General features: G+C 43.3%; 1 protein-coding gene, 1 long non-coding RNA gene and 1 other non-coding gene across 4 annotated transcripts; 1 reads left to right on the plus strand and 2 right to left on the minus strand.

The window, feature by feature from the left end:
* Nucleotides 1–83: 83 nt before the first annotated feature.
* LOC119362624 (protein HIGH CHLOROPHYLL FLUORESCENCE PHENOTYPE 173, chloroplastic-like) lies at nucleotides 84–5,209 on the minus strand. The gene is made up of 16 exons (XM_037627868.1): nucleotides 5,055–5,209; nucleotides 4,448–4,654; nucleotides 4,203–4,364; nucleotides 4,010–4,060; nucleotides 3,436–3,570; nucleotides 3,255–3,278; nucleotides 2,997–3,108; nucleotides 2,337–2,462; nucleotides 2,194–2,243; nucleotides 1,908–2,066; nucleotides 1,724–1,819; nucleotides 1,492–1,607; nucleotides 1,159–1,282; nucleotides 890–1,003; nucleotides 696–776; nucleotides 84–557 (listed from the first exon to the last, which is right to left on the minus strand). The coding sequence occupies exons 1-16, from the start codon at nucleotides 5,109–5,111 to the stop codon at nucleotides 411–413; spliced, it is 1,761 nt and encodes a 586-aa protein (XP_037483765.1). The 5' UTR covers nucleotides 5,112–5,209; the 3' UTR covers nucleotides 84–410.
* On the minus strand, nucleotides 4,762–4,833 carry TRNAQ-CUG. Its single transcript has one exon. It is a non-coding gene; the product is annotated as a tRNA-Gln (tRNA).
* Nucleotides 5,210–16,529: 11,320 nt separating the features above from the next.
* Nucleotides 16,530–19,424, plus strand: LOC119362626. 2 transcript variants are annotated; one of them, XR_005173531.1, is made up of 3 exons: nucleotides 16,530–16,688; nucleotides 18,705–18,820; nucleotides 19,366–19,424. It is a non-coding gene; the product is annotated as an uncharacterized LOC119362626 (long non-coding RNA). The 2 variants fall into 2 exon arrangements; XR_005173530.1 differs by having other exon boundaries at nucleotides 19,356–19,408.
* The last annotated feature ends 1,863 nt before the right edge of the window (nucleotides 19,425–21,287 follow it).

The following is a 21,287-nucleotide window of genomic DNA, read 5'->3' on the forward strand; positions in this document are numbered from 1 at the left end:
ACTCCCAGTTAATGTCCTGTTCTGAGATCTGAGGGCATTAATCTTCAGGTCCACAGTTGCAAGTTGCGCAAATAAAAAAATCATGCAGGAAGAATGAATAAATATCATCTGGAGGTGAAGGAAAGAAGCCATAGGCAGGAACTGTAAACCTCCTTTTTCTATGCACTCATGATTCTCACTTCACATTACCAAAATGGTCTACCTAGATAAATTACCTATACTACAGAATCAGTGAAAACAACTGCAGGAAATTACCAGGAAGCTGCTCTATGACAATCCCACAGCCTAGCTCTACAGCCACAAGTCCTCTGCAGTTTCATGGGGACTTCTTCTCTTTTCTATATACTGAACATAAAGCATAAGCAAAGTTCACTCTTGAAGCAGAGGACATTCCGCATTCGACGTATTCTTCAGACTAGAGCAGGTGTTCCTTCGAGAGCCTCTTTACCCGTGATGCCGTCTTTGAGCTCTTTGAAGTACACTTCGTAGTCCTTCTCGGGAGGAGGGTTCGAAGGATCGATAACGAACGGCTCGCTAAATGGAACGGTGCTCTTGACCTGATCACAAAGGTACATCAGTTAGCTTTCTTCCTGAGATAATAAATATAAAGTTTCACTTTTTTTCCCTCTTTTGTAATTATATAAAGTTCTACTGCCATACGTATCTCTTTCGCAAGTGGGTTGCAGAAATTTAACCTCAAAAGTCTTCCCCACTGCACTTGGGCTTGCTAGAGCCGCGACACAAAGGCGGGCAACTTCTTCCCGTGATATCTTTCCCTGAATATTATTACGGTAGTTGTTAGATGTGTAATCATTTCGGTGTGTAACAAGGAGAAAAAAGAGTGACATGGAATTTCATTTGGCAATAACACAATGCTGTCTCTACTTACAGTGATATTATCCCCCTGTTCAAATATGAGGTCAGCTCCAGCTGGCTCCTCAGTTAGAGCACATGGCCGCACGATAGTGTAGGGCACGCCACTTTCCCGAATTAAATCCTCTCCCTGAAAGCATTCAAATATTAAGCATTTACGTGCAAGCATAAGTTCTTTGCACGTGTAAGAGATGATATGGGCCTACATGTGCAAGCCTTTAACTTTACCAAAAAAAAAGATTACTTCAAATAATAATATTTTAACAACTAATATAAGTCACATGCCTTCAACTTGTAAGTTAGAATGGAACCAAGCTCTTTGTTCATGCGGACGGCGGGGGGTTGTTTGCTTAGATCTAGCCCTGGTCTTTCAGGTCTTGTAACTCCTGCAGAGCTCACATGAACAAACCTGCAAATCAAATAAACAACATCATTTAATCTTTATGAGCTCTGTAGAACTGGAAAATAAAGCTAGTGATCACCTATTATAATGTCCTGATATCTAGTACTCCCTCCGTCCTATAATATAAGACGTTTTTTGACACTACGCTAGAGTCAAAAAACGTCTTACATTTTGGGACGGAGGGAGTAGTACATAAAACAAAACTTGTTGCTCACCTTGGAGTAATTGGCTCATTTATGTATGCTCTAATGCTTGAAAAAGGAAGCTCAAATTGACCTTCTGCAAATGTTGGGTTGAGCTTTCCGTCGTATTCAAACTTGCTGAACATGAGCTACAAAATTGTCACACCTAATAAATTTAGATGAGTGTTTCGGGTAACTCCTCAAGTTTACACAGGAGCATACATACAAAAAAAGAGAGAAAGATAAAATAAAAGGGAAGGGATACCTGTAGTGCAGTGATATTGCTTGCATCAAAGGGCGGAGCATCAGTTGCGGTACGGGCACGAAATACCGGTATCAGAGAAGAGAAAGGTATTCTAACCTGATACATACAGGGATACAGAATACAGTTGTTGTCATTGAAACAAACAATGAAGATATTTGTACCATGATGAATTAATACAACATACGCTTTGCCATTCGCCCTTTGTGGTGTCGAAGCTTGCAGTGTAGCCAATAGTATCCCATTCGTAGCTAGTTCTTATGATAAGTTTGTACCTCCGGCCATCGCCCTTAACTCGTAGTTCAACACCATCGTATGGCGACAGGTCCTCGGGCACGGTAAAATTCTGCAGGCTTACACAGACCAGTTCAGATAAAATACTTGATTGCTTCCAGTGACAAAACACAGAATTAACAGTGATATGCATGTATGAGTAATTTCCATTACTGAGAAAAATATGTGGCAATAAATACCTTTGTCCTTATACTAGTGAAGCCACCGTTATTTGAAGTAGACACGGTACCTAAAAAGTCCATGTCCAGACAGTTTAGGCTAAAGACTACTCAAAGGAAGTCTAACATTTCATACACAATTAAAAATACAGGAAACCAAATACCTTTGAATAATCCAGTTGCTTCACCAGTTTCACTTCCTGTTGATTGGATTTGGAATGCACTTTCACTAACACCGCCCATTACAACATCGTCAAGTGCTCCCCACACAAACTTTCCACATAAATTGCCTACACCAAAATGACCAACATGTTGTATGAGGGAACGTAAAAACATTCTGGAAAGAAAATAAATACATTTATGTAGGTCAGGGAATGATTTACGATACTTCTCTTAACGAATTTAAAACTGATCCAGTTCAAAACAAATTATTTTTTATTAATATAGCCAGCGTAAATTCCAAAAATTAGATATCTTGCAGCTTTTACACCAAAGGACTACAGTAATATTATGCCACAAAAAACAGATAATCAGTTTTACCAGATCAACAAATATAGGACTATGTTTTTTTATTTAGAAAATGACAGGTTTAGGATCATGTGGACATTAAGAAGGTAAAGATTCCAAACCAAGTTACAAGCCCAAAATCAACAGAGTCGGTTCAATGGGAATCCCATTAGGAAAAACTTCAGAGCAGTGAAGCAAAAAGCCAGAGTATGACTTGAATGGAGGGTATTACTCACCCCGCTAACACAATAGTGCCGGAGTACGACGAATATGACTTGAATGTACAATTCATTTTGATCAAGCAATGCAAGGTATACCTTTGAATCCAAATAGCAGTTTCCCTTCGCTCAGCCCAACACTTTCCTTCACAGCATTAATCAAGTTTTGCATACCAAGGTACTCTACCATTTCAGGTGATGGTCCTTTGATCTGATTGGCAAAACAAATATAGTGAAAAGGAATTTTAAAGAGAGGGAATGAATATAAGATTCAGGCTGTATGTTAAAGGTTAAGGATGTCATAAATCAAGTGTTACTTATTATACATGCGACGAGAAGATCTATTGATGACAATACCTCGGGTTCAAAAAACTTGATGCCCTGCATGAATATAAGATGAAAGTGTCATTTTGTGCACATGCAGTTTTGCAATCCTGTTAGCACATGAATATTATAGATTTAGAGTATATGGTTGAGATCGTCAAATTTAGCCAATGGATGATCATAGAAGACTCTAGCTATTTACTAGATGACTTACTTGCGAATACTTCTGCCTGTCCGGTGTATCACCTTCCTTTGGCCCTACTATGACTGAAACTGCATTGATGACTTTCTTAATCCCTTTGAAGTACTTAGGATCGAGCGTGTCTCCCTTTGTAACATCTCCTATGATCTGCAATAAGAATTCATATATGGATGACATGATGCTTCGCAGTTAAGTATTGACTATAATATAAAGAAAAACATGTGCCATAAGCAGAGAATTTAGAGGATCCATTGTAGATATATGCATCACCTATATAATATATCCGTGTCCTTTGCTACATGAAGAATGTCAGGATAGTGAACTTCAAATTTCATTATCGACAATTAACAGCTTTTCAGCCCCACAAAAAGAACTAACAGTTTTTTGGAACATGTGACAATGAGGTAGGCAATGATATTGTCATTACTAAATAGAGTTATGTAATGTCATTGAACACTGCAGTCCTCATTATCTGTGATATAGGTCTCGTGATATATTGTTGCTTGATCTCTCTGAACTAACTGTCTAACCGTAGCTTATGAAATATCCCCACGATACATAACTCAAGTAAAAAAAAGTGACCTACCAAGTCCACATCTGGCCCCAACATTGTCCTCGCCTTCTCTGCATTTCTAACCTGAATAAAAAAGGAAATAAATATTTGAGAGACAAAGCTCTAAGAAAAGCGAGAAAATGGAATGGAACAGGGAGCAACACACTCCCTGACGGAATCAAATGCCACAATGGATAGTTGACAAAACAGAAAGTAGGTGGAATACCAATACTCGGACAGGCACCCCATTCTTCCGCAGGACATCGACGACTCTTCGTCCGACGCCGCCGGTAGCTCCGGTGACAAGCACCACATCAGAAGTCTCTGCTTTCTTCGGCGCCTCGGTAGGAGCAGAGGCTGTGATGCTGCTCATTATGGACTCCACAATCTAAAACAAACAAATGCATGAGCACAAGCCCAGAGGTACACATATTAACCAGAAGAGGGGAAATGTCAAGTTAGTGACAAGACCTTGAGAGGGTTCGGAGGCCCGTTGAAGAAAAACAGAGTCTTGGCAAACCTGCCGATATCCCAAGATTGCTTTCCGGCCAAGGCGATTACAGCTCTCCGTGACAAATGCGATGATGTTGGGCTGTAGATGATTTGGGAGGATGGCCTTGAACCGAAGAAATGCACCTTCTGAGTTATTCTTGTGGAGCAACTAGCAGCGAATTCACCCTGATAACGATGAAAAAAAAATGACTAACACGTTATAGTGATATGATTGGTACCAGTAGTAAGCATTGGCTGTATCACTGAGCTGAGCAAAAATAATGCAAAAAAACAGGTCCCACCGAGACTTGAACTCGGGTTACTGGATTCAGAGTCCAATGTCCTAACCACTAGACCATGGGACCTTTTTGTTCTACAAGAACAAGCAGCTACTACTATTCTTTTAGAAACGGAGGGAAAAGATTTGCCTTGGTTTATTGATTATTAAGAAGAATTAATTTTTCAATCATCACCAATAACAGCAAAAGATTCACGCATGAAGACTCGAGGGAAAACCTGGCCGATTTCTGAACAGCTTGCGCAGGTCAGGAGAGGAATGGATTGAGGAGGGCAAGAGCGCACTCACCCGGGGATTGGCGAGGACCGGAGGAGAGACGCCGCAGAAGGAGGAGGGGCAGTTCATCTTGCTTCTCGGACGGACGGCGCGACGACGGACCACGAGGGACCGGAGCCGGGGCAGCAGGTACTTATCGCACGGCGTCGACGATGGCGATTCCGATGCTACTGGAGGCTTGGACAGGGAGAGACCCCCGCGGCCACACAAAATCCTACGGTCTAGTGAGCCCACGTGGCTCAGCCTGGAGCCTACGAGTGGCTCGCCCGTTTTCGAGCCGAGCCGGCTTGCTCAGTGCCACAAGCCGGTGGGCAAGCCTCGGCCTGAGCCGGCACTCTACAGTTTTGGAGGAGTAGCTTTTTATTTGGGTCGCGCTAACTGCCACACGTGTGGCAGGAAGGGAGACGCACCACACGTTTCAAATGTAAATAGATTGCCACGTCATCGCGTGTATGCATGCAGAAATTTTTTTGGATTTTCAGTTTTTAAAATGTTTTATCTTTTAAACGAAAAATCCGATTGAAAATCCGTTTTCACCATTAAATCCCTCGCGATGAGATCTTCGAAACTAGATCCCATGTTGATATGTTTTGATGAAAAAAAATTGGATTAAAAGTTGCCATGTCTATTGCATATGAATTGCCATGATGTTTACACTGAAGTTGACATGATATGTTTCAGCTATTTTCTTCTACATTTAAAAGTAAACTTTGACATTTATAAAACGGGGAATTAAGAAAATAGACTTGTCATGAACCATAAACTAAAATTGCCATGATACATGCACGTAAAATTGCCATGGTTCATACAAAAAATAATTTTCATGGTCAAAGTACTGGAGTTGCCATCATCAAAATACTAAAATTGTCATGATCTACAAACTAAAATTGCCACATGGCAACTTTAGTTTCAGCCCTATGGCAACTGCAGTGTAAACATCGTGGCAACTTCTGGCAAAAAAAAATTCGTCGAAACATATCAACATGGGGTCTAGTTTTGAAGATCTCGTCGAGACGGATTTAATGGTGAAAACGGATTTTTAGTTCGCTTTTTTATTTAGGAGATACAACATTTTTAAGCCGAAAACCAAAAAAAAATATGCTGATGTCATCTATTCATACGTGGCAAAATGAGTGGTGATGGAGGCGTGTGGGCGATGTGCAAACGCCCACACGTGTGGGCGTTAACATTTCCGTTTTATTTAGCTATTTTTTTAAATAATATATATTTTTATTAATTTTGACAAATATTACGCCAGATAAATTATTTTTAAAAATAATACACCGTCGGCCCGCAGCTGGCCGATTGGATGCAGTTGGCTTGCTGCTTCCTATCGGCCTACTGGCCACCGACAGGCCTATCGGCCACAAGTTGAGATCCTGTCGGCCATATGTGGGCTGACTAGAACTAATCGGCCATCAGTAGGCCAATTAGGACTAATTGGCCAGCTGTAGGCCGACTCGTGCATGCAATTTTCTATGCCCGTTTCCCGCTTATATCTCGGGCCGACATTTCCCGCCATATTTTCCCACTTTGCTCATTCCCGCCATAATCTCCCGCCATATTTTTCAGCTCTCTAGTTTTCGCCGGTGTCTCCCGCCATATTTCCCGCTCTCTAGTTCCCGCCAGTATCTCCCGCCACATTTTCCCGCTTCCGATTTCCCGCCTTTCTTTGTGTTCTTAACCTATAAATCATCCTCGGCACTAACGTTGGTAAGCATTCTAGTGTAGTCTTGTAGTCTTGTCAAGATGCCTGGATATCCTTTTGATCGTAGTTTTCACCCTCGTATGTCCAACTGTCTTCTGGATTTAGACAACATATTAGTTCCGTGGGAGAAGCTCATTAGTACTGACACCCTACTGAATGAGCTGGCTCACGCATTAAGGAGGTGCAGGTGGCCGTCCAGGACCTTTGAGGAGATACGGGAAGAACTTCTGAGGTTGCAGGGAAGATGGATGAAGCAACAATCAAAGAGTGAAACATACCTAAAGTTTGCAGCAAAACATATTTTTTATGGACTGACGACAGCGAGGATGATGAGGATATCTTCATGCCGCCGCTTCCGGGTTCTGCATGGTCGAAGGGCAAGAGTTCTACATCGTCGAAGGGCAAGAGTTCTGCATCGATGGAGGATGACGATGATGACTTCATGTAGTTTTTATGATGCATGTTGTAATTTAATTCGTACGTATCGTTTAATTTAGATGTATTTCTATCTAGTTGTTTGTAATGTCTTATTGTATGAGCATTATGTTATATCTAAATATGATGTAGTAGTTCGGATAACAGAGTACTAAAATAGAGTAGGCATATGTCTCATACATAAGTACATAGTCATTTGTCTCATACATATAATAGACATAAGTATCATACAGAAATAGATGGTCATGTCTCTACTGATAGATAGAAGCGTCACCGACGATGTCTGCCCTGGCGGGAAGACGGATCTACAGGCGGCGTCCATCCCAACCTGTTGGGTGCCCTAATGTTACGAGGAGGAATCTCAGACTCTCCCTGGTCATGCTGTGTATCCTGTGTGGGGCCAGGTGGAGGAGTCGAAAACATGTTCATCCATTCGGTGTGCTGCGACATCTGAGCTTGTATGTTGTCCTCAGGATGTTGATCACTCGCCCATGTATCATGTGATGCCGACATAGACGCATGATATCCATAGGCTCCTGCACAATGGAACATTAAGTCATGAAGAATGAGGTCGCCTCAATAAATATTGAAAACAATAAATATGAAGAGACATACATGCTGGCTGTGACGGCTGCTCGGGCTAAAACACGAAGCTCGACGAGGGACCCTAGTGCTGTGGAGAAAACACGAAGCTCGATGTGGGACCATAATGATGTGGGTGCTGCCACGTCGAACTGCCAGGTTGGTCAGGAGGGGGTGGTCTGGTGGTCGGTTGATGTGCTAGACGTGGACGTGGCTGATTTCGGTGCACGGAGTGACGTGGCTGCTGCTGCTACTGGTGCTGAACAATGTCGCTTCTCCGAGTACACGTGATAGCCTCGTAGACAACCTGTATCTTGTTCTGCATGCATTCCAAGAAGGGATGTAGCATAGGCCGGTGTTGAAGAAGAGGTCCAGACGATAGTGATCGTCAAAATGTGGTCACGTCGTTGTATAGTTCATGTGTCAAGCGAGCCTGAAAATTTTCATGACGATTATTAAGTATGCACGTCAAAGTATGTCACAACTGAAAGGATCGATATGGTTGACTAGAGGGGGGTGAATAGGCAACTAACAATTTTTAGACTTTTCTTTAACAATTTAAACCTTGCAATGAAATAGGTTGTCTAGATGTGCAACTACGTGGACAACCTATATGATGCAAAGACAATAAGCACACAAGCAAGCAATGGACATAGCACAAGTAAGCTTGCAAAAGTAAAGGGACAAGATAACCAAGAGTGGAGCCGGTGGAGACGAGGATGTGTTACCGAAGTTCCTTCCTTTTAAAGGGAAGTACGTCTCCGTTAGAGCGGTGTGGAGGCACAATGCTCCCCAAGAAGCCACTAGGGCCACCGTAATCTCCTCACGCCCTCACACAATGCGAGATGCCGTGATTCCACTATTGGAGCCCTTGAAGGCGGCAACCGGACCTTTACAAACAAGATTGGGGCTATCTCCACAACACTTGGAGGCTCCCAACAATACCGCGAAGCTTCACCACAATGGAGTATGGCTTCGAGGTGACCTCAACCGTCTAGGGTTCTCAACACCCAAGAGTAACAAGATCCGCAAGGGATAAGTGGGGGGAATCAAATATCCTGTGGTGGAAGTGTAGATCGGGCCCTTGTCACCCAATCCCGAGCAAATCAACAAGTTTGATTGGCTAGGGAGAGAGATCGAGCGAAAATGGAGCTTGGAGCAACAATGGAGCTTAGAGGTGGAAGAGGTAGTCAACTAGAGGTAGAAGACGCCCCTTATATAGTCATGGGAAAAATCCAACCGTTATCCACAAGTTCAGCCCGCGACACGCGGTACTACCGCTGCAGCGGCGCGGTACTACCGCGAGGCCGCGCGGTACTACCGTGGCGGACCACGGTACTTCCGCGACAGCAGCAGAGGCCAGGACTAGGGTGCAGTACTACCGCTCGCGCGGTGCTACCGCTCCCCCTTGCGGTACTACCGCAAGGCAGGGAAGTCATAGCCTGCAAAGAGCGCGGATGAAATAAATTACATCCGTGCCTACTTCCGCTGGAGTTGAGGTGGTACAAAAATCCGACACGGTACTACCGCTCGCGAGGCGCGGTACTACCGTTGCCGGCGTGGATGTAAAAAATTACATCCGTGCCTACTACCGTGACGCTGTGGTACTAGGTAGGAGGGCCACGGTACTACGACTCCTGGGGAGCGGTACTACCGTGGGTCACCGCGGTACTACCGCGCTGGACGAGCAGTACTACCGTGGGTGGCGCGGATGTAAAAAATTACATCCGCCCCTACTACCGTACCGAAGCGGCACTAGGCCTGGGAGTCGCGGTACTACCGCTCAAGATGAGCGGTACTACCACTGGTACTTGCGGTACTACCGCAAGTACACCGGTAGTCATCAGATTTCAGCACAACCAAGATAACAAAGAGAAGCTCCAGAGTGCAAGGAAAGGTAGGACAAGTGTACGTGTTGATTCCACCCAAACCTTTCCGACGCGGACCCCCTCTTAATAGTACAGCTCTCCTACGACTCAAATCCACCAAAGAGAAACGTAGAACAACGCCGACTTCAATAGTCTCCGAGGGGCACCGAATCGTCTCGTGCCTAGTGATGAAGTATCTGAGAAACTCAAGGCACACGATTAGTCCGCAAAAGCATTGTCATCAATCACCAAAACACCTAAGGGATAAATGTGACCTTACAACAACTTTACTTAAAGAAAATATATATCTTACCGCGTACTGCCTAGAGCCCGAAGTATCATAGCTGGGGTACATATCCGATGGAGTAGGGTCAGGTATCTCCTCTGGGTGAGCGTGCTCAACGATGCGTAACCGTGTTCTAGTCATGTAGCGCCGCAAATAGAGATTGAATTCATTGAGATCAAAATTGTGATTCTCTTGCCATAGATTTGTGTTTGCTGTCTCCCATTCGATAACATACGACTCTAGTCTAACTAGCCAGTCGGTAGTTGTCCTGGTCATGCCCTTCCTCGTCGTCCTAAATTTGTGGTGTGTGTTCAACAATTACCTAATGCTTCGAATGGAGTATTGTTAAAGATAATGCAACATTGAAAAACTGGTTAATACCTGTGGATGTGTGTTGGCACCGGGTTCTCTGTAGGGGAAGGCAGCTCCAACTGCAGAAGACCAAATTGCCTCATAACTCTCTGTTGTGCCATCTCCTCGACGAAGATATCAAAGATGATCTTCGATTTTGTCATCTAGTAATCTCGGTCCCTTATGCGTAGCACAGACATACCACAAGGGTATCTTGCATGTATGGCTGCTTCCATGTAGGGCTGCCAGATGACCCCAGTGTACGCATCGAACTACTCGTTCAATGCCGTGTATGCCTTCCTTGTTTGATCTCTAGCAAAGCGTCTCTGCAGAAAACAAAAGTTACTAGCCGCTAGCATTGAACTATCTCTTGTGCACAAAAAAGTTGCATCAAACTATAACACGATACATACCTCACGATGTATCCAACACAGACCAAAAGTAGGCATGTTGATGCCGTCAGCATCGAACATGGCATCTATAGGCTGATAAACACGTACATTTGGTCGCCCTATAGAGAACCTCTCCCAGGACCACAGCTGTAGGAATAGAGGGCATCCAAGAAGGGCTGGCTTTCTCGATGCAAGCTGGCAGCCGTTGCACATACCTCGATATGTAGCCGCTAAGACCGCCGAACCCCAACTCCTTTGTCTGATCTGATCCACCGTCTGAGCACTCGCTATCTCGAGTGCCATAGGGATGTAGAGAGCGCTAATAGTGGTGACATGGTTCTCTGTGAACATCACCTTGCCGAAAAGCCACATTAAGTAGGCCTCCAGGCTCCGGTTGATCTGTTCCGCACTCAACGATGCCGGGAACTTTTGGATCTGCATTAAGCAAAGAGAAAGTTTTAGTAAGCCGCATGTATCTTCTGTAAAACCATATGCATGATAACTTGAAGATAATAGGTAGGGGAACTAACCTAGAAATTGAGCAACCAATCATACTTAGGCCCGTGATGCCCCCATACCTAGAAATTGAGCAACCAGATGCGCGAAAGGTAATGGCCGGCCCATTTCAACCTTCATGACAAAACATTCTAGTCAGTGTCTCCCATTAATATGCATGTCAGTGTGCAAAATAATAAAGCACGCACCGCTGAACCCATCCTGGGTGTATCATCCAGTTCTCCTTAGGAGTGCGAGTGACCAGAGGCTCAATCTTGCACTCATACCATATTGCAGAACGATGAACCCTATCAATATCCCCATTCAGCAACCACATTCCCACCATTCCTGCACATACAAATTTCAAACATAGTTGCCCTAGTTAATACAAATTTAGAACATAGTTCCACAGTTAATACAAATTCAGAACATACTGCCACACCTAATACAAATTCAGAACATAGTGCCACAGTTAATACAAATTCAGAACATAGTGCCACAATTAATACAAATTCAGAACGTAGTGCCACAGTTAATATAAATTCAGAACATAGTGCCACAGTTAATACAAAATCAGAACATAGTGCCACACTTAATACAAATTCAGAACATAGTGCCACACTTCATACAAATTCAGAACATAGTGTCACACTTAATACAAATTCAGAACATAGTGCCACACTTAATACAAATTTATAACATATTACTGCTAACTTAGCTTCTTCCTCTCCCTCTTACTCCTCTACCTCCTCTACCCCCTCTTCGTCCCCGGTTGCCTCGTCCACGCCCAGTGACAAAAGTGGGACAATTAGTGTCCCTATGGCCAAATTCATTGCATAGAATGCATTGCCTAGTCGGTCCTCCTGCTTCAGATTCATTCATATCATTTCGGATGCGCTGACACTGTCGTCTGCCTCTACTTGTACGCATATGCTCTGGGTTTGGAATGTAATGCCTTTCAGCGGGGTTGACACTGTTGAAGTTACCCATTGATCGAAAACCCATCAGCTCACCTGTCCAGGTATTGAGGACAGTCTCTTTCAAAAAAATGGAGACACAAACGATATTGCATCCATTCCAAGCTGTCCGCAAGCAGCAAGTACATGTGAGCAAGGTAGGCGAAGCAATTTCGGTTTGTTGCATGTGCACTCACACGTTGGCCAGGCTTCATTACCAATTCTCACCTCATGCGTCCTCATCTCATTTGCACATCTGAATTTGTTGTTGGCTAAGCGGGCCTCAAACCTTCTTTCTTGATTACCGACGGCGACTACAGTGTGTGACCTAGCTTTTTGCATCTTGTTGTCCATGTACTTCGCGACTCTTTCACAGTAACATGTATTCGGGTTGTTCAAGATATGTTGCTTTACTTTTTGGCGTCTATCTCTGAAATACTTCACGGTGCCATAGAAAATACCCTCAACAATGGCTGTAAGTGGCAATGCCCGGTTTCCTCTAAGGACAAAGTTGTATGTTTCCACGAGGTTCGTTATCATGACACCGTACCTTGCTCCAAATGTGTCATATAGCAAAGACCACCTCTCTAGAGGCTCATGCTCTATCCGCTGCTCGAAAGTTTTAATCGACCTCCCGAGCCTTCTCCTAGTACTAGGTGGGTCAAAGCCTAGAAGGTCACATAGCCCAACAGGCCCCTCCTCCACTGCTGATGTTCCTATTGCCAACAGTGCAGCTACTGCTTCAACATGTGCCCTCACCGCTGCATCTCTTGCAGCTTTCCTGTCCCTCGCGTGTCTTTGCGTGCACACATTAAGTCTGTCACGTATCAAATTGTACTTCCATAACTGGTTCTGCTTGTAGAGTTTTTTGAACAAATTCATCAGGTTCTTATTTCTAAACTGCGAGAAGAAATTAGCCCCAGATGGCGCATGCACCAACGGCTCTGCAAGTCCCGCCATGGAGTTTGTTCCTCGGGGCCCGGGTTTGTCAGTGTCCTTATCGCACTGAGTATACCTGCGTGCCTGTCATGAAGGATGCACACATTGGGCTTCTCCTTCACAACTGATATTTTCAACCGCCTGAAGAACCATGTCCAACTTTCAATGTTCTCACTCTCCACAAAAGCAAACGCGAGTGGGACAACTTGATTTTGGCCATCTTGACCTATGGCTGTTAGGATCTGACCCTTGTACTTGCTAGTGAGAAAAGTACCATCAACACATATCACCGGTCGGCAATGACTGAAAGCTTCGATGTATACACCAAAAGAGAAGAAGAGATGATGCAGCACCCTCACAGTTGGGAACTCTAGCATGAACAGGTCTTGAATATCGATATAAGTGCCTAGATTCCGCTGCTGCAGGGTGTGGAGGAGCTGGACAACAGAGTCGTATGCATCAAAGTAAGAACCAAATCTCCTCTCAAGCACCGCATGCTTATCCCTCCAAGCCTTGCCATAAGAAATTCTGTACTTGAACCTGGTGAAGAGTTTTGTCTGGACTGCCTTCACTTCCATAGCTTTGCCCTGCACTATCTCATCGTAAAACAACCGAGCAATAAGTGTCGATGAAAGGTTGGCATGATCTTGAGGGATGCAGGGAATAAGACAAGTGTGATTAACTAAGCCACTAATCATCCAACTTGTGCCATACTTAGGGAGATAGCTGTGCACCCTGGCAGGACAATCTGCGTTCCTGCATACCATTGTCAGGTATTTCTGACTCGACACCTGAGCAGTGAAAACCTTTTGCGTGGACATTGCCCAGTTTGTTTTGCATCCTTCAGAGCTTGCTTGTTGGGATACATAGCACCCGTCACAATATTGTTCTGGTGATATTGCCAGGCAGAATCATGTCCATCATTCACGATCATAGCAGATGAGAAGTCCTGATTCCACGATGCAGGATTCGGTACCTCCTCTGCATTTTCATCTTCATCCGACTCGTCAGAATCATCGGCATGACCCCTATCAACATCGGTTTCTTCTTCTTCCATCTGGTCATGCATGTGCCCATCTACCTCATCAGCGTCCACCTCGCCATTGTAATCACAATCGACATTTCCTCCTTCTACCTGACTATTCTGCCCTGGTTCATAACCATCAACATTTCCTCCTTCTACCCGACTGCTCTGTCCTTGTTCGTAACCATCATCTCCAGCATTTGACATAGATAACTGCCTCCCTACACTGCTCTGCCCAGGATCGTAGCCACCCTCGCCTTCATGTGCAGTGACCTCCTTCACAACGAGAAGCACTAAAGCAACAGGATTGCGCCCCCTTCGTTCACAACCTTGTAACCACCGCACCCAATCGGAGTCTCGCTCTATTGGCCTCAAATAAAATTAAATTATTGAACTTGACCGTGTCCACAATGCATGAACACCGACGGTGTGTGTTTCAGTATCAAGACCCAAACTTGCCACAATCCATTCTTTCAACTGACTAACAGACCATGTTTGAGGTGCGCTCATTGGCACCTCTATGTGAGTAAATTCACTCAGATCAGCTCCCATCCCAGTTGTTTGGACAGTACCAGGACCGTAGTAAAATATGAACTTCACTAAATCAGACATCTCGGTTCACCTATTTTTTTTCAACAACGAAATACAAGTATTAAGAAACAACTTAAAATATGCGCACTAACAAATATTAGACATGTCTATATATTAGCTAGCTATATATTACGGAATATTAACGGAGCAACTAATACTACCGGAGCAACTACAAATTTTTACACAACTAATTAGTTAACATCTAAATATATTTACGTATACTACCGGAGCAACTAACAATAATCACACACCTAATTTATTTACATCGAAACATATTAACAAATACTACCGGAGCACCTACGAAAAATAAAATGTTTGTTGAAATATACCCTTGAAGCGTGCGTGAGAATGACGAACGGCGGCCTTCAATCACCGGAATCAGAGCCGTAAACTCCACCAAACTGCCAGAGCTTCACCTCCACCGCCTCCACCACACTGCCCCAACTTCACCACCACCACCTCCACCTCCACTGCCGCAACAACCTCCACCAATGAGCTGGAAAAAAACTCCACCTAAATGCTCACCACGACCAGCACGAGCTACCCCATCAGTAGATTGAGGTCTCTTTTGGTTGCCCTAACTAAGTAGAATCCATTCAAGGTGCCAAATCCGCAAAAAAGGGCTCATTTTGGTGTAGAAATTGGGGGCATTTTCTTGTACAGAGAGGAGAAAGAATAGAAGAAGAATAGAGAAGAGCGAGCGTGGGAAGAAGAGGAAAGGGATCCGGGCTAGCCGCGCGCAATGGGGTCGCACCCTGTCGGCCAGCAGCAGACCGACCGGTCCGCAACAGGCTGACAGGGGTGCCCCCGTGACCAGCCCACGCTGACAGCCACCTCTCTCCTCCTCGCGACGTGGCCTAGCCAATGCGCGTCAGACACGTGGCAGGCGGGCCAGCTGTCGGCCTGCTACTGGCCGACTACATCCACTCGGCCTGCTGTGGGCTGACTAGGCCCAGTCGGCGAGCAGCGGGCCGACGGTGTATTATTTTTGAAAATAATTTATCTGACATAATATTTGTGAAAATTAATAAAAAATGTGTTATTTAAAAAAAATTATGGGGCGTTTCGGTAGACTCATCTGCACCTGGTTAGAAAAAAATTCGTAAAAAATTAAAACAAATTCAAAAAATTCTAATTTTTTTTGTGTGGTAGACAATTTGATGCGTGAGACTCGCTCAAAATTTCAAGTCATTTGGACATTTGAGCTGCTCTCAGCAAAAAAGACAAATCGGGTCAAAACAGTACATGAACATTAAACATTTTTACAGGCCCCCAATTTGTCTTTTTTGCTGAGAGCTGCTCAGATGTTCAAGTGACTTAAAATTTGGAGCGAGTCTCACACATCAAATTGTCTACCACACAAAAAAATGATTTTTTTTGAATTTTTCTAGTATTTGTTTCGTCAGCACGGGTGCAGATGAGCTCAGATGCAGAGATGAATTTTTGTTTATTTATTTATTACTTTTGAAAGCATATTAAACCTAGACTATGAACATGCAACATTTTATATTTCTAAAATTGTAACATGTAGCAGTGTATATTAAATGATTAGGCCTTCTTTGGTTTATAGGTGTAGAAAAAGTATTGGATGCAACTCAATTGTATTCATCGGAATTCTTATAATATATTAGTACGGTTACTAACCTCCCACGAATTCAAGGTCTCTGGTGAATCGAGGCTGGTTTTTACGGTCGTGGCCCCACCTGTATGGAGTACATCCCGATCTGGGTCAACCTGCTGTCGAACGTGGCATGTGTATGCTTATCCCTGTGGTACGTGTGCGCTCGAGGGATTTCCGCTGGTGTGAAGAAGGTCGGTTGGACTTTTCCCTTTTGCTTAATGCGTGCGTGTAGGGTTGCAACGGGTGTCTCCTTGTGCGACTGAGCTGTGGCGGCGGCGGCTTGCAGTTTCTCCGCCTGGTGGGTGCGCCGCTGGTTTGGCTGCCTTCCATCTCCTAGATTGCTTTCCTCGGCGGGTGGATTTGCTTCGTCCATGTCTCCTTCCTTCGCTCAAGTTCAGGTTTAGTTTCCTTCCCTTTCCTTTTTGATGGTAATTATTTGGTTTGTCGTCTCGCCTCTGTATTAGGGTGCGGTCTGGGTGGTCTCGGGTTGGTGCTCTTTGCGGATGGGGAGGGGGAGGGGGTGGGGGAGAAGGGGGTGGGTGGGGTTCGTCCGGTAGAATCTCAGTTCAGTTTGCGTTCTTGTGCTGCGTTTGGTGAGGTAGAAGAGGTGCTTCATCTGCTCTGTTATGTCTTTTGCGCCGATCACTGATCTATGGAGTGATTACTAATCAGGCTTGTTAATCTAGATATTCTCATGGAGCAGAATCTTTCTTCAACAAATTACTGTGTTAGTATGTGTTTCAATCTATAAGAGGGCGGCTATAAGTAAATGGTAAAGATGAAGTCCCGCATCTGTCTTTTCCTTACGTTGTTGAAATAGACGATGAATTCTTTAGATAAATGTGTGTGTCCACTTCAGTTTAACAACAACCTTCATTGACATTTAGTATTTGTTACCAATATTTTGCTGGTGATGGGATTGTCGTATTTGGTTTGGTACCAACGAACCAAGGCAGATTTGTGAAATGATTGTCATACCGATCCTTTTTGCACAAGCAAACTTGTGAACTATAAATCAAACTCCTGTCAAATTCATTATATAGCAACTATTGGCAAGAGGCTGGTCCCTTTGCGAGGGGAGTATTGGCTACCTAATGCTTGCTCCTAAAAATGATCATGATTGTTTTGCAAGTGGATAGAGACCATACAATAGCTAAATATTATTGGTACGTGCAGCGATCAGTGTGTCCTGCAATTTTGGTTTGTGTCCAACTGGTGCTAAACCAATTACTGATCGTGCCAATATGATGGCATGGTTACAAAATTCTGCCAATTCTCTTGACAGCCACTGGTGGCAAGATTCACTTGATGTACTTGACGCATATGCGTATACTTCTTCATCGATTGTGAACAAAAAAATTAACTAGGCATGCCGAGCTTAGTGATAGCTTTTCCTTGAGGGGAGTGTCAAATGAAAAAGTCAACATCTGTTATGTTCATGAGCTATTAACTGTTGGCAAGAAAAATGTCCTAATCCTTATAAAAATATTTGAATCCCTGTTGTTAGCTTGAAAAAAAAGCATCTGTTGATTATGAGTTTGAAGAAATTTTGTATGACATTTTAAAAAGTAACAAAGGAGGATCATTTAACTAGGTAAATGTAATTCTGTTTTTATGCTGCAGCTGCACTTTCTGCATAGGAGGATCATTTAACTAGGGAAACGTATCTTTTTTATGGTGTACCTGCATTGCAAGTTCATAGAGGAGGCTATGCTAATCTTTTAATTGAGAGTTGTTGGTTTGTTGGTTGTAGGTTTTGAATGGGCATGACATCCAACCTCGTGTTTTTTTATTCATGAGTTTTTACAATCCTGTGACCGATGTGCCTGCGCATTATGAAGCGGCTGATGCCCAACTAGATGAATGAGTTGCATAAGCAATGGCTTAGTTTGTGATTTATATGGAGCCTCAGAACTTGCTGCATCATAGTTGTATTGTTCCTCACACACCTGAACCATGCCTACCCTCACTTGATGTTTGGTTAAGAAATTTAGCACCTGGTATTAATTCTAGCCTTTCGCTCTTTCATATGTGGCATCATTGAGGGTTATTTTCTAATTGATTTAGCAAGTTTAGGTTCCAGAATTTGGTTACTTCCATCGCCGAAACTGAAACTGAAACTGTACTGCTATTCATTGAGAAGTTGTTATCTACAATTTCTTTAAGAAATGTGGATGCAGAATTATTTTAAAGTAACTTATAAGGTATTGCCCGTATATCTATGGTTATTTATGAATAGATGATAGGTTGCTTGTATCCTCATTTGTTCTGTGTGGACAAGTAGAACAATGTGTAATTAATACGAAAATTAACAAAGCTTGTTTTACATTAACTTACATGATAGTTCTTATATCTACATTTATATATGCACACCTCAGAAGATGATTCTAGCCTCATTCGTTATGTGTTCTCAGGTTAAGCAACATGGAGTTTAAAAATTAGCAAAGCAGTGGTCGCCTCCTATGTTATCAAAGATGTTTGTGACCATACACATTACATTGAAACCATACGGCTACACCTGGACATGAATGTAAGTGAAATAAAGTGTTAAAGTGTATTTACGTGCTATGACTGTTTATTGTATTTTACTCTTTTTTGGTAAAGTTCATTGACTAATAATTTGTGTAGTGATAAGATAAACTTTCAAAACTCAGTATCAAAGGGGAGGTACTAAAATGGGAACTTTATGTAGAAATAATGCCCTCACAGATGAAGAAATATACTCCCTCCGTCCTAAAATTAGTGACTCAACTTTTACTAGCTTTTTAAAATAAGTGACTCAATTTTATACTAGCTTTAGTACAAAGTTAGTACAAAGTCGAGTCACTTATTTTGGGACGGAGGGAGTACTATCTTAGTTTCATTCCTGTCATTGGCTAGGATCACATCCAGTAAGTAAAAGACATACAAACCATGCGGTGGTCTAATAAACATTATTTGGAGTCTTGATATTCCAATAGTATAGAAATGGTTATGTAAGATACAGTTGAAAGCACAAGTGCTCCCTGGGCAATTTTGGTAATTTATGTCAACATATCTTTTGTTGGACTAATACTTTCATCCAGTATATTTCAGATGAGTTCAACAGTGGAGTGGCATGGACAAAAGAATGTGGAACCCCTTCAAGATGCTAACGACAAAGGATTGGCTCAAGCTCAAAAGCTCAGGACTCTACCTTTTCCATTTTAGTGATCCAAGATCACATTGAATCTATAGGAAAGCCAATACTATTAAAAGGGGATGAGGTGTTGCTTAATGCCTTGCTTGCTCAAAATGCTTAGTGATATGCTCACAGCCCTCAACCACTTTCTCATATCCACATTTGTCCAAAACTAAAATTCAAACTCGGCCCTATTGATTTGATCCATCCGACGCCACCGAGTTCATTTGACATAGTCACTGCCAGAAATCCTAGTCTTTTCGGTCTTAACAATAGGGATCTCGGTCTCACCGAGATGGGATTGCAAACTCTCTGTTTCCCTTCGTAACATTTCGGTCTAACTGAGATAGGCGAATCGGTCCCATCGAGTCTGCAATGCAAACTCTCTGTTTCTTTTTCGTAACACTTTGGTCCCACTGAGACGAGCGAATCGGTCCCACCGAGTTTGCCTGACCAACTCTCTGGTTAGCTTATTACCAAAGTCGGTCCAACTGAGTTTGTGTAATCGGTCCAACTGAGATTACGTTATGCCCTAACCCTAATGATATCGGTCCCACCGAGATGACATGTCGGTCCCACCGAAATTGTCTAACGGTCACATATGAAATGAATCGGTCCGACCGAGATTTATGATCCGGTCCAACTGAGTTTGGTGTAATGCGTGTAACAGTTAGATTTTGTGTGGAGGCTATATATACCCCTCTGCCCTCTCCTCATTCATGAGGGAAGCCATCATAACGTGCCTACACTTTTACTATCCATTTTTTGAGAGAGAGCCACCTACTCATGTGTTGAGACCAAGATATTTCATTCCTACCATATGAATCTTGATCACTAGCCTTCCCAAGTTGCTTTTCACTCAAATTAGCTTTCCACTAAATCCAATCCTACGAGAGTGAGTTGAGTGTTGGGGAGACTATCATTTGAAGCACAAGAGCAAGGAGTTCATCATCAACACACCATCTATTACCTTTTGGAGAGTGGTGTCTCCTAGATTGGTTAGGTGTCACTTGGGAGCCTCCGACAAGATTGTGGAGTTGAACCAAGGAGTTTGTAAGGGCAAGGAGATCGCCTACTTCGTGAAGGTGACGCAAGTTCTTCGTGGGCGATGGCCATGGTGGGATAGACAAGGTTGCTTCTTCGTGGACCCTTCGTGGGTGGAGCCCTCCGTGGACTTGCGCAACCGTTACCCTTCGTGGGTTGAAGTCTTCATCAACGTGGATGTACGATAGCACCATCTATCGGAACCACACCAAAAACATCCGTGTCTCCAATTGCGTTTGCACACTCCAATCCCATCCCTTTACTTTCTTGCAAGTTGCATGCTTTACTTTCCGCTGCTCATATACTCTTTGCATGCTTGCTTGATATGTATTGTGAGTGGTCAAACTTGTGCTTAAACTCCACTAAACTTGAAAAACTTAAAAACTGCCAACTTTGTGTGTTAAGGGTCTATTCACCCCCTCTAGACGCCTCTTCTTGATCCTTTCAACAGTGTTCATGGTTTGTGGTATTTTTACAATCAACTTGCTTTTATATTCCTGCAGTTCTTTGCTCATGGCTTCTACTATACCTCTCGTTTTGAATGTTGTCTTCTTTCGAAATCTGGCTCATGTTTGATGCTAGCCATGTTATAGACACTGTCAATAGAGTCTTAATTTTTTCATCATTTGCATTTATAGGCTTTTTGCCTGGTGCATAAATAGACAATAGATCTTTTAAAAAAATAAGTTCCAAGGAAAAGTCAAGTTGTATTCCAAGGAAATCGGGTTTTTTTGGAAAAGGAGTGAAACCCCGGCCTCTACATCAGAACGATGCATACGTCCACCTTTATTAG

This window comes from Triticum dicoccoides, chromosome 2B (assembly GCF_002162155.2).
Source record: "Triticum dicoccoides isolate Atlit2015 ecotype Zavitan chromosome 2B, WEW_v2.0, whole genome shotgun sequence".
Lineage (NCBI taxonomy): Eukaryota > Viridiplantae > Streptophyta > Magnoliopsida > Poales > Poaceae > Triticum > Triticum dicoccoides.

Coding starts and splice junctions, on each gene's coding strand:
- LOC119362624 (XM_037627868.1), bottom strand. CDS start 5,111: ATGAACTGCCCCTCCTCCTTCTGCGGCGTCTCTCCTCCGGTCCTCGCC. Junction 3,571..4,009: donor TGGGGCCAGATGTGGACTTG/GTAGGTCACTTT, acceptor TTCTTATTGCAG/ATCATAGGAGATGTTACAAA. Junction 777..889: donor AACAGGGGGATAATATCACT/GTAAGTAGAGAC, acceptor AATAATATTCAG/GGAAAGATATCACGGGAAGA.